The 13,772-nt window shown below is 41.7% G+C and overlaps 1 protein-coding gene across 1 annotated transcript in view; it reads right to left on the reverse strand.

Moving 5' to 3' along the window:
• The window catches only part of RAPGEF4 (Rap guanine nucleotide exchange factor 4), a 181,634-nt gene that overhangs the window by 81,278 nt on the left and 86,584 nt on the right, over window positions 1-13,772 (reverse strand). The window contains exons 5-6 of the mRNA XM_063116392.1: window positions 3,208-3,280; window positions 1,193-1,257 (exon numbers count right to left, since the gene is read on the reverse strand). Coding sequence (XP_062972462.1) covers window positions 1,193-1,257; window positions 3,208-3,280 — 138 coding nt within the window. The remainder of the gene's footprint in view (window positions 1-1,192; window positions 1,258-3,207; window positions 3,281-13,772) is intronic.

The following is a 13,772-nucleotide window of genomic DNA, read 5'->3' on the forward strand; positions in this document are numbered from 1 at the left end:
CAGGATAAAAACCACGCAGCAAAATTGATATAAAATTAAAATACAGAGTTAAAACAGTAGAATTTAAATTTAAGTTAAAATTAAGTGTTAAAATACGGAGAGAATAAAAAGGTCTTCAGCTGGCGACGAAAGCAGTACAGTGTAGGCGCCAGGCGAACCTCTCTGGGGAGCTCATTCCACAACTGGGGTGCCACAGTGGAGAAAGCCCTCCTTCTAGTAGCCACCTGCCTCACTTCCTTTGGCAGGGGCTCACGGAGAAGGGCCCCTGTAGATGATCTTAAGGTCCGGGCAGGTACATATGGGAGGAGGTGTTCCTTCAAATAACCTGGTCCCAAACCGTTTAGGGCTTTAAATGTCAATACCAGCACTTTGAATCGGGCCCGGACTTGGACTGGCAGCCAATGAAGCTGTAAAAGGACTGGCGTAATGTGATCTCACCGGCCAGTCCCTGTTAGTAAATGGGCTGCCCTGTTTTGTACCAGCTGAAGCTTCTGGACCGTTTTCAAAGGCAGCCCCATGTATAACGCATTGCAGTAATCCAAACGAGAGGTTATCAGAGCATGGATAACTGTAGCTAGGCTATCTCTGTCCAGATAAGGGCGTAGTTGGTATATCAACCTAAGCTGATAAAAGGTGCTCTTTGCCACTGAGTTCACCTGTGCCTCAAGTGACAGTTCTGGATCCAAGAGCACCCCCAAACTACGGACCCGATCCTTTAGGGAGAGTGCAACCCCGTCCAGGACAGGGCAAACATCACCTCGCCGGACAGATGAACCACCCGCTAACAGTACCTCCGTCTTGTCTGGATTGAGTCTCAGTTTGCTAGCCCTCATCCAGTCTATTACTGTGCCCAGTCACTGGTTCAGAACAGTCACTGCCTCACCTGGATTTGATGAAAAGGAAAGGTAGAGCTGGGTATCATCCGCATATTGATGACACCTCAGTCCACATCTCTGGATAACCTCCCCCAGCGGTTTCATGTATATGTTAAACAGCATAGGGGATAAGATAGAGCCCTGTGGAACCCCATGGTTCAACACACACACACCCCTCTTGCATAGAATTGCAGCCTTAGTAATGTTTTCACAAAAATGTTCATTTCATTTACTCATATTAAACATTAACTTAATTTACCGGTATTTACCCACCAAATGTTAATACCCTCTATCGCCACAAAAAGAAAAGCATTTACCTTGTTGCTATTTTTGGAGATTGAGCAGAGACTACTGCTAGACATATTCTCCTTGTCAGGCATCCCTGTAAAAAAGCAGGGAATATATTAGTTAATGCTCCCTGGGGAATAAAGCTTGCAATTCGAGTCGGGAGATTTCCACCACCCCCTTACATCCGGATCCTTAATCAAGATCAATTTTTTTCAACATAATAGATGATTTACTGAGGCTGGGGTCTCTGCCAGATTTGCCCCGACCCCAGTACCACCATATATGCTTCAGCCTTGTCTTCTCTTGAATAGGAAAACACAAGATATGTATCAACTAAAATCTCACAACTAATTAAAGAATATTCCCCCAACAAGGGCACTTAATGGAAAGCTGAAGAATGTAAAATAGATACTTGCTGCCCACTTAAAGAAGAAGTCACTGGGGCAGGTTACACACAACTTTCAAATAATTAAATCGGGGGTGAGGGCATGGGGACAAAATATTCACAAAATGGAAGGGAATTCATTTGCTCATAAAGCAAAACCATCTTGCTGGTTTTGCTTTATGAGTACTTCCATTCATGAATGGTACAATGATCGGTAAAATGCAGGAGTGCTCAGCTTCTATGAAATAAAATGCTTTAGCGAAGTCAAAAATGGTCCATGCATGGAAGGAAGAAGGAATTATGTCGCTTGCCACAAATAGTATTACCAATAATATCCAGGAAGTGTCCATAAGAATTACATTACACACAGCATCCCAAGTCAAAACGGACAATATCTGGGAAATGTGAGAGTCCCCTGGGCTGCTAACAGATGAGGCATTTATGGCATCCTCACCATTCCTCATTTACAGAATTTTACAGGTGGTCCAGACAATGGCGTCTTCTGCTTGTAACCGTCCTGTGTTTTCCCACCACTGCTTCCATCTCTCTCTTACAGTGGAAAACCCATGAAGTAAAAGATGGAATAGCTGCACAATGCCTAGCGCTAGGAGCCTGCTGTCTGAAAGCACCCTGGATTTCCTGAGACAGGTGAGGAACCAACTGTGCATTTATTGTGTGGTAACAGGCCCCGAGAGATGCCAATTTGTCTAATTTCACCCATATCATGTCTGAGAAAGCATGGAGTCACGTCTCACATTTTGCATATATAACATACGCTGGGTTCTTGGTTTATTTTTGCTGAGAGGGAAGTGGCAGGCGGCTTGCAGCTCCGTTTGCCTGAGAACTGCATCTTAGCCACTAGGTGAGGAATTCATAGTTTGGAAGGAGAGACAAAGAGGGAAGATCTCCCCCTCTTCCCTCTGCTCACGGGTCCTCTTTTCTTGAATTTTCTTATTAACCATTCCCTGATATCAGGAAAGCAGGATATATATGCAGCCCTTTGATTGCAGCAATTTCAGGACGTGCATGTGTGTTTGTGTTGTTATGACCTTGGTATTTTTCACTGTTGGCACAGACCCTCATGAATACTGAAGAATTCCCCCCTCCCATTCCTCATCTTCTGTGTCCATGCAGTCAGAACCAAACTACATATTATGCTGATCCCGAGGAGTGTAGCTCAGGGTAATCTTTTAATTTACTCTAGTGTAAGACTATGTGGTCCCAGTTAAGACTGGGACCTCTGAGCTCCAGGAGAAGAGGATCTTCCCCCTCCACCATCCCCCCCCCAATTCCCCCCTTTATAGTGGTTCACTCCTCATCCAAATCTAGGTCCCACTAGAGAAAATAAAAACATAACCCTGAGCTAGATGCTATATAATTAGAGTAATGTGTAGTTCGGGTTTCAGAACTGATGATACAAATAGATCGATGATGGCCACTCTTAATAATGATAAGTAACATGAATTCCACATACTGACTTTCAAAACATGCAGCATAATCTGGTAGTTCTTTTCTCAGGAGAGTTCCACCATTAATGGTGGCCTAGGAAACATTTTAGATAGAAATAGAGAGATAGAGAGATAGATGCTTATTCCACTGTGTTCAATGGGGCTTACGCCCAGGTAAGTCTGCATAGGATTGCAACCTTGTAGTACTTACTGTCATTGTTGGATCCAGTTTCCATAACACCATAAGGAGGAGCAAGAAGTCCTGACATATACTGTCGATATTTCTGGGGAAGGAAATAGTTCAAACATCACTTTGACGAAACTTATTTATATGAATCTTTTAAATGAGATGAAGTTTGAAAACAGATTTCCGAGGGCCATACATGATGTCCACCTTTTCTTACTCCTTCTGTGTTCCCAGCAGAACTGACCACTAATGTAACAGAATTAGCAGTTCCTAATATAACCCCAGAAATGCCCAGATATGTTCGGCAGAGTTCCCTTCTGAGAACTCTGCTGATCTGGAAATGAGTTTTGCCCAGGGCCGGTGCTACCATTAGGCCAACTAGGCAGCCGCCTAGACCTCAGAGGGGCGCAGTACTGCCCTTTAAGGGTTACAGATTTATACAAATTAGCTGTTTTGAGAAAAAACATAATAAAAGAAAAATATAATAGTTCAGAAACTCTTCTTGAACAGCTGAATCGAAGTTGGGTTTTTTGGGTGTGTGTGTGTACAAATAGCTCACCTTGCATAGGGCCCAAAACAGTCTGGCACCGGCCCTTGTCTTGCCACTCAATTCCAGTTCTTTTAGGAACCGCAAGTGATAGAGGTTAGTTCCCATAGAATACTACGCTGTGAGAACAGTGTGATATTGGAGTCCCGAGATAAACTGGTACAGTATGTACAGGAGTTGCACTTGTGAACAGCTTGTTTAGAATTAAACCAACCATAATTTTAGCCCTATCCAGGCATTTGGTACCTATGAAAGGTCTGTCTAGAGTGAGTGGGCTAATTTCATCCCCTAGATGCTGGCCCATGTACTGGCCTCACTCATTGGTTGACTTGTGATTGGTGTCAGTCTGAAGAAAGTATAAGACTCCCTCCACAGGGATGGAATTGAACCCTGAGAAACCCATTAAACAATATGCTGTTACTCAGTGTCAGTTACTAAACATTGCATTACCATCTTGTTCAATTTTGAGACATTATTATTAGCTCCTTTCACCCACTCCCAACTCCCAGCTCATGATATAAATCAGCCTTCCCCAAATAGCTGCCCTCCAGATATTTCGGACTACAACATGTCATTGGCTATGTGAGTTGGGGCTAATGGGAGTTGAAGTCCAAATCATCTGGAGAACCAAGTTAGTGAAGGTTAATATAAACATGGATTTTCGAAACTATGATACACAGTTCATGGAAGAGCTTCTCTGAACGGTGTATTGATGCAATGTACAGTAAATCACCATGATCATCAGAGGCATCCTCTCATAGATGCTGCACACCAGTGAATGCTGGCACAGTGCAGACATAATCAATAAAGCATCAAGCTTATGTAACTTTCACTCTAGCTATTAAGTGATCTCCCCGTAACTTTAGAAACAAAGAATATAATGCAACACAAGACTGACATGATCCTAGGTTAACATAAATCCATACATGCTTACCAAGGCACTGTGAAACATTTCCTTGTAATTGTATGAAGAAACATTCAGCCCTAATTGCATCTAAAAATGGATGCACAACAAGGTTGTACAAAGAAAATCTAGGAGGCATACTACATCCCCTCTTCTCCCAATTTGACTGTACATTGAGTTGTGTTTGAATGGATGGCTAGCCAATATTCATGTTATTTCACACAATATTTTAACACTAAGATCTCATTTACAACATTATTATCCTCTGAACTAAATGACTGCATACATTCAGATACATTCATCCAGGCACAGGAAAAAAAGTTTCTGGGAATAGATTATCACCTGTCACTTGCATAAGAAGGTCTTGGGGTGAAAATACCCCATAGATGGCAAGGATGACCCTGGTTCAGAGATCCAAGAACTCAGCAACCAGGTGCATGTAACTTCTGCTGAACTTCTGGAGCTCCCATGTCTTTCCTACTGGGAAGGAGCACTGACTTGAGATTCTGCCTTCTCCCCCATTCAGTGGAAGAAGGGGGCAGAAATGGGAGTATGATCATTCACATGGTTTGATGGATTAGATTATATAAGGTGCCCACTCCATTGCTCTGTGAAAGTGGTACCCAAAAAATGTCACTAAAGAATGCAGCGCATCTCATTCAAGGCAATAACAAAAGAGATCCAAACCATATATCAACAATTTGACTCCAGTTTTAGACCATGAAATGCTAAAAGCCTATTACTATATTACTTAAATGGTTCCCCCAGCCATCTCTCTCTGTAAAAGTATTAGAAAATAAATATTTACTATTAAATGACATTGGATCAGTCCCATTCGATTTAGTACTCTTTCAAAAACAATAAAAACATTATCAAAGGCAGCTTTGCTTGGCATTCTAGATTTTATGTCTGTGTATTACTTTAACCATGGCCACCGCCCCACCTGCTGACCATTTTTACTTTCTCTGTGCTGAGAAGAGGCCCAGAGAGAAGAAGCTGGCTAGTGCCAGGAGAGAGGAACACTGCTAGCTTTGTAGTAGCTATCATATTTGACACTATGCAACTTCATTGTCATTTGATAATGTTCTGACAGCTTCCCTTGGTCTTTTTCAAAATAATGTTCCTAGAGTGACATCACACAGGGGAAAATCACATTTGCTTACCGTCGCTTCTCCAGCCGTGCGTTTGTCCCTCATTGCTTCCTCTTTTGAAAGAGGAAGTAAAGAATGTGCGCGTGGCCCATTCAGCAGGCCGTTTTGGTCCCGCTGCTTCTCCTGCACACAGCAGGAGATAGTGGCAACTTCCATCTTTAAAAATAAGTCAGACTTACTGGGGTGTTTTTTTGTCATGCGAAGAAGTATAGAAGGGGTGGGAGGTGTGTGGAAAGCATACGACATCGTGAGAGGGACCCACGAAAATCCGCGAGTGCCCAGTAATGAGTGTGCAATAAGGCGCTTGTCTGATGGAGCTCCTAATTTCCAGTCTCATGCATCTCACATTAATCATTTACCCATTACCTTAACGGAAAATAATGTAATAACATAGCTCCTTGACTATGTATTAAGTATTTCTTTCAGTATTTCTTTTCTAACGTCTTCATCTATTCCATCTTCGAATCTTACCCACTGACACTCAACCCTGCCCACTGTGCCAGTGTCAACAACCTGAGCTGAATAACAATTAAGATGATAGCAACTAGGAGCTGGGCATTTACCCAGGAAGTCTTAGGCCCAGTTTGAACATAACACGGAACCATAGTTTAACATTCTGCGAACATGCCTGTTCAAGCCTTGGGGCCGTATACTCCAACCTGTCATGCCCCATCAGGGATTCCGTTGTCTGCTCTGACAGATGACTCAGGCGAGCAGGCACAACATGGGGCAGGGTACAGGGATGGGAAGCACCATGGCCAGCACTGCTTCAGTTCAGGACCATGGAGAATGGCTAGAGTTCTAACAAGTTACTTCAGGTTTGGGTTCCCGCCCCCTCCAAGGGCCAGTGCCCTTTCCTGCAGGCTTCTGGCTTCTTCTAAGTGCTGAGGTTCTGGGGTGGGGGTGAGGAGATGGTTGGGGAATGTTTCCCAGGGTCTTCCTACTCATTGGAGGAGTTTGAGGTCATTGGAAGAGTTTGTGCCTCATCAGAAATGAGAAGACAGAGTGCAGGATCCAAGGCAGAAGGCCCCATTTGTGAAGGCTCAGGAACAGGTTCTGACTCCTCTTCAGAGTCACTGCAACTGGAGTGTCTAAGGTCTCTCAGACCCTGTTCAGATGGCACACTAAGCCATGGTGGGTAAGTATTTTGAGCTAAACATTATGGCCTCACATGTCATGTGAACCATGACTTAGCATGTCCTGTGAACTATTCCTAACCATGGTGGCTACATAACCACAGTTTAAACACACTCACTAATCATTTGCTGTAAAAGGGTTAGTGGCCTAACCATTGTTGCCCATATTGAACCTTTGGGGAAAACAGTTTATAATTCTTAAAAATAAAATAAAACATAACCTGAGGAGGACTTGGGGAGAATCTATCTTAGGTCCACTTAGAGTAGACCCATTGAAATGAATTGGACTTAAGGTGGTGATGACTAACTTAATTCCATTCATTTCAGTGGGACTACTCTAAGTGGACTTTAGTTGGATTCTATATTTGCTATGCAAATTCAGAAGATCACATACTGGATTAAAAAAAATGTTTGGTCCTAATAAAGTTATTGTTTTTAAAGATTCCCTAAATCTTTGTTGCTGTTGTTGTTCTGACACCATGGCCTTAGCTAGACCTACCGGTCTAGCGGAACGGAGGGGTGAAGATCTCGTGATATTTTTATCGCGAGATCTCCCCCTCTGTTCACACATGGCATGCGACAACCTCAGAGGGAGAGGTTCGTGCCCGTCATTTTGTTTTTTCTTAAAGAAGAAGATGCGCATGAGCGCTCGTGCACAAAAGGTAAGGTTTTGTGTTTTTTTAAAAAATGGTTTCCCCCGCTCCCCACCCCATCCCCGATGCTCCTGAGGAGCTCTGCGCCCCATGCGTGGGTCCCAGCTCCTCGCGAGGAACCGGGACAAACCGAAATGCCCAGCCACACATTCCGCGGTCTCGGGATCAGCCCGGGATCATGGCAAAACTGGGCTCAAATGGCAAGGCGAGATCCCGGGGCAAGGGATCCTCTGTGCATCATGTGAACGCACAGAGACGATCCCGGGGATCGCCCCGGGATTTCACCCCATCTAGCTATGGCCCAACGCAGCTACTTGGGTTTGATCTGCAAATCTATTTATGTATGTTCTATTTTCTTATCATAACGCTAGTGTGAAAGACAAAAGAGCACTCTATGCAGAGACATAAAACAATCTTACTGATTAACTACATTGCATATTCACAAAAAAGGTGTTCAAATGCAGCACTCATTCTGAAAACACAGAGGGCAACAATAATTTTCAATCACCAGCAGCATACATATAACAGTAAGCTCCTCTAAAAATCATAAATCCAGCATGATAGCCGGTATTAAAGCCAGGGTCAATGACCTATCTATAGTGCTTTCAATTCTGCTCTCTAAATCTACATATTTATACATTTATAAATGTATTATAAGTGTATACTATTTGCTTAAAGATTGGAACCAGCTTGCATCTTGTTTTGGGGGGGGGGAACTGTTGTCATTTATTAATTTAAAAAATGTCATACAAAATTTCACTTTTATTTATGTCTTTAACCTAACTCATTGTTAACTTAGTGAGGTGTAAAACATCAGAAGTTCATTTATTTATTGCATTTTTATTCCACCCAATAGCCAAAGCTATTAAAACGGCAACTTGCTCTAAAGCCTGATGTTGCAAATGTGGCTATTTTTGTTCATCAGCAGTGTTTAAAGACACCACCCTCATGCATTTTACAAGATTCATCCATCACTTGCTGTATGACCGATCTGCTGATCTGAAATCCTATTTCAGCATAAATGACTTCCTTCCACAACATTGATGCAATTCAGCAAAGAACATTGCATAACAGCTTTTAAAAGGAGCTGCCTATTTTTAGCAAAATGCAACAACCCCATTCAATACAATCAGGACAACTGTATTTTTGATACAAGATGTGATGGGTGATGCTATGAAAAACATGTGCATGCTACAAAGAGTGATAGAAAAAGGTTCATAGTATACAGGTAGCTTCTTGACAGAAGCCCCTCATCCTTGTATACTGCAGTTTCAAAAGTTATTTCCAATAATCTCCCAAATTAGTTTTTGTAACACTTTGACTTTGTAAAACAAATAACAACAACAACAACAACAACAACAACAACAACAACAACAACAACTTATTTATTTATTTATGGTTAGGGCCTGCTGGAAGATATCAGTCTTTATACCTTTTTTAAATTCAGAAAGACTGTTAAGTTGGAGAATCTCTCCCAGCAGGCCATTCTACAGTCTGGGAGCCCTATTCAAACGTAATGGAAAACCATGGTTTTACACTACATGGACAAGCCAGGGGAAGCCTTATTCTAGTGAGTTCCCTTCCCCTATTCATAAGAACATAAGAAGTGCCATGCTGGATCAGACCAAGAGTCCATCTAGTCCAGCACTCTGTTCACACAGTGGCCAACCAGCCATCGGCCAGGGACCAACAAGCAGGACATGGTGCAACAGCACCCTCCCACTCATATTCCCCAGCAACTGGTGCACACAGGCTTACTGCCTTGAATACTGGAGATAGCACACAGCTTCCTCTATTCTCTTTCTCATGCCGAAGGAGGAAAATCTGATTCCATTTTAAACTCAAAATTTTAAAACCATGGTTTTATCCTGGACAGTTCCCCAAGTTCAGACGTCATGGGAACTGTGACTTGTTTAGAATCAAAAATGGAAGCTTCCCATAGGCACCAAATAGGAGAAGAGGGGAGGAAGGTTCATCTGGGGGTTACTGCTGTTTGTTCATACAGTGGGAAATAGGCTGGCCGTGTGTCCTACTTTACCAAGGACAGCCCTCCATTTGAAGGTCCCCTGTGTTGGCAGGGCTGTCCAGCCCAAGTCTGATTGAAAGATAAAGAACCATTAGAAGGGAGAGCTTTAAGGGGGCCTTGAAGTTTCTCACCAAGAGTTAGCACCTGCATAGCAAAATGAGTAGGCATAACAGGTCACCTGGTCATATTTCCCTTGCTATGGTGAGATATTTTACATTTCTAATTAAATTATTATTAGTAACTATTTCTAAATTTCTATCTATAAGTATAAATTAGCATATTGAAATTAGGTCCTTTTTTTTGGTGGCCCATAAGTGCCATTCCTAGTATGTAACCATAGGCTGGATTCAGATTTAGTCATCCTTAGAGTATATCCACTGAAAACAACAGGGATCTAGCAACAAATTTTGTCTAACAACAAATGTTAGTTACATTTAACAGACCTACTGATTTCAATGGACCTAATCTAAATATGACTTAAATGTGGATCCAACCCTAGGAGTTCTGATTGGATCTGAAATGGGCCTATATTTCCACGTGGTTGGTGTTAAGAAATACGGATGTCTGTAGCAGTCTCTCTTTTTCAGTTCCTGTCCCAGGTAAATCACTTTACCAATTGTTGCTTTTCGTGGCGTGACATTTCCAAATGTTGTTAGTGTGAACACTTCTCATCCTTCAAGGTTCATCCATCAGAGGAGGAGCCATTCTAGGAACTTTTTGCCAATAGGAGTGAGCCCCTGACAGGCCTTCACTCTGGCCCTGAAATATAGAACACTTATGCGGATGGGGCTTGAGCAATGACCTTTGGTAAGAGAATTGCAGTTTTACAGTCATGTCCCATTTTCATTTGTACAATGATGGGACTTATGGAAATATAGCCTCTATTGGTTCTGGAATGCAGTTCTCCCCAACATGTGGTTGACATACAGCTTCTGAAAGGGGCATATGGCATTCAACCACATGAAATCAGCTGGTGGAATTATTTAGTTGCTTGGTTCTGATAATAAACACGTGTCACTTGTCATTTGGGGCACATTTTGGCTTGTTGCAGCCATAACTACTCCATATCGTAACCATGGTTAGGCAACTGGGAACATCTCTCCTCCAATTATGCTTCTCCCTCATCTCCTCTCATGTGCAAATTCCCCTTCCCTTTCATTTTCAGAGCTAACTGCGGTCCGCCTTATGTCTGCAACACAAAAACAGTGTTGTTTTTAAATAAACCAGGGTTGGTTCCAAGCCACAGCTTCAAAACATGGTGAGAAGTGATGATCCCATTTTCATTTGTGCAATGTGTTCGCATCAATGCAGATGAAAGTTAGGCCCTCAGATAAAAAGGAGGGGGATTTGCACATGAGGGGGGGGGGAAAGGGAGCCTGTAGGGTGTCCCTAATCTCCTAACTATGATCAGATTAGGCATTTACTGTGTAATAGGTCCTGTCATGCATTAGTCCCAATGGTCTTCTATCCCAAAGGCTGATCTATTGGCTCCCATACCTATTGGCTCCCAGACCATTCCCTGAGACTACTTTCTGATAATTTTGCAACATCACTACCTTTTTTTTTTTTTTTTGCAGAGCTCCACAAGAAATCTGCTGAAGAGCGTTTTTTTAATCATTATTTCCTAATGCAGGTTTCAGAAGCAAAACCATACAGTATATTTGCATTAATAAAATATTATGTTCCGAGATCTGCAGAAGATTCATTGGCTTGATTCTAATTTAAGATACTGCCTGCTCAGTATATTAGCGTACAAGTAATTAGTAAGCATTTCTCCAAGGCAAGTTCAAATAGGGGGAAAAACCCACAACCATGTATGGCAGATCAATGCCACTTAACTCAATGTCATAAAACGTACCTGCTTCATGGCTATTTGTTATTGGACAGTAAATCCTAAACTGCAGTTGCAGTTATGAAGCTGTAGATACTATTGCCATAACTGATTCAAATCTAAATGAGAGTGGGGTTAAGCTACTTAAAAGTATACAAAAAATATGGACAAACTTTTTCAAAAGGTGGCATGTTTTCATTTCTCAACCCTCCATAGTAGAATCTCTATAACAAGCAGCCTAGAAGTATTTTGAAACAAAATTAATTCCAGATCTTAATTTCTGAGTTTTTAATGTAGAAATAAAGATCTTTGCAAAGGGAGAAACATAGTACAGACGATTGAAAGCACTCTTAATTAGAAAATAGTTAGATAAATTATGTATAAAAGTCATCCCAAAATGGATATTAAGTTACGTAATTACTAACTGTTTACTTGCTTTTCCAGCAGATATAACAATAAAGAAGAAAAATAAAAATGCAGCCATGCAGGAGTTTAGTATAAAATGGCTGCATTTCAATGTCACACTAAACTTTAATTTAGCAAGATGTGAATGACCCCAGTTTTTCCCCAGGATCATGCATGCCCCTCTTTTCACATGGCCAGGAGCAGCAGCATGGAAACTGCCACTTCTACTTTTGATTAACCACAACTTGCTGTGTCATCCAAACTATGGTTAACTATAGTTAGTTTCAAACAAGCCAGCTTCAAACTGTAGTTTCAGAAGCTGGCTTGTTTGAACTAGCCATAGTTAAGACTAACTGCAGTTCTTGGATCATATAATGCTGAAAGCTGAGGCTAATCAAAAGCAGAAGCAAAAGCTTCTGAACTCCTCCTCCCAGCCATGTGCAAGGAGAAGTGGAGTGGAGAATTGGGTTGTACATATATCAGAGTTTAATGTTTTAATATTGTAATTTTAATTTTTTTTTGTACATTTCTTTTCCTAGGTTTTAAAATGCATATGTTTTAAATTTTGTAAGGCCACCTTGAGGCCCAGTGTTGGGCAAAAGGAGGAATACAAATAAATATAATAATAATAATAATAATAATAATAATAATAATGTGTGACATTCAAATGCAACCAATGGCTTGAATCCAAAAAGCCTTTTCTGCTCATGAAAGGGCTGTTTCTGACCTAAGGGTCATTGTGTGAGAAAATTCACTCCAAATCTAGTAAAGTTCTTCTCTTCATACAAGTTTTTGCATAAGCTCTTCTCAAGCCCTTACCTTAACCTTGTCCATCGACAGAGGGTATACTGGCAGGCATTCCTATCCTAACCACACTGCTACTACTCAGAAGTAAGCCCTATGGGACTTACTTAATGGTAAGTGGAAATAGGGTTGCAGCCAAATTATAGTAAATAATTAAATAATTGAAACATGAACTAAACAACCCCTCTCCCCAAATCACATCAGTCCACTTTCAAATTAAAGGTTATTAAAGAACAACGAGGTAACAAAACAATCCAATAGTTAATTAAATAATTGCCTAAACAAGCAATTAAATGGCACTTTAAGGTGTTCAAAATGTTTTCAAAATAAAAGAAATGGCCAAATGCAATCCGTATCCAAGAAACAGGCAATTAACTTTAGAGCCCAATAACCAAATAATGAATCAACATGCTTTCAGATGATCAATTCACTCAACAATTACCAGTTTATCAAACCATCTATTCCGCTATCAGTTTTAATAAAGTATTCTCAAATTAATCCCACTCAGTCAAGGCAAGTACTTTATCCTTAGGATGTGCTAACTTTAAAAAGAGAGCCATAGTCCTGCAACTCCCAGCATTTGCCTCCTAGGGCACAACGCGATGCATGTTCAGACAGAGAAAAAGGCCTACAACTCCCAGCGTTCCCCAGTCAACCATTAATTGCGCCCTTAGCCACCGTTGTCAGACACGTGGAAAGAACGGTTGCCACCACTGGGCACAACAAGATGATGGCTCTTGCATGCTTTGCATTTCTTTACTAAAGAGCAGGCAGGGATGTGATCTGGAATGCAACTGTAGCATGATGAGCCCCGAACCACACCACACCCCACCTCACAAAGCTATTTGTCTCCAGGAACTAATGGTAGGTTTCCTCCCAGGGCAAATAGCAGCCATCAGTGATCCAGATCAAGACTATAGAAGGAGCAAAGGGGTTAAACCTAGGGTCCAATTGGAGTCCACCAGGAGAAGAGTCTTCAGAGTGGTGGCCCCCTTGCCATGGAATTCTCTGCCATTGGAGGTCAAGCAGGCACCAATGAGGTCAGGCAGGTGTTTCAGGAAGCCTTCCTTGAGTGACCAGTCACAGTTTTACCAGAGTTCGGGTTTGATCAAAACTTTATTTATTTTAAAAA

The sequence above is a fragment of the Elgaria multicarinata genome, chromosome 2, assembly GCF_023053635.1.
Source record: "Elgaria multicarinata webbii isolate HBS135686 ecotype San Diego chromosome 2, rElgMul1.1.pri, whole genome shotgun sequence".
Lineage (NCBI taxonomy): Eukaryota > Metazoa > Chordata > Lepidosauria > Squamata > Anguidae > Elgaria > Elgaria multicarinata.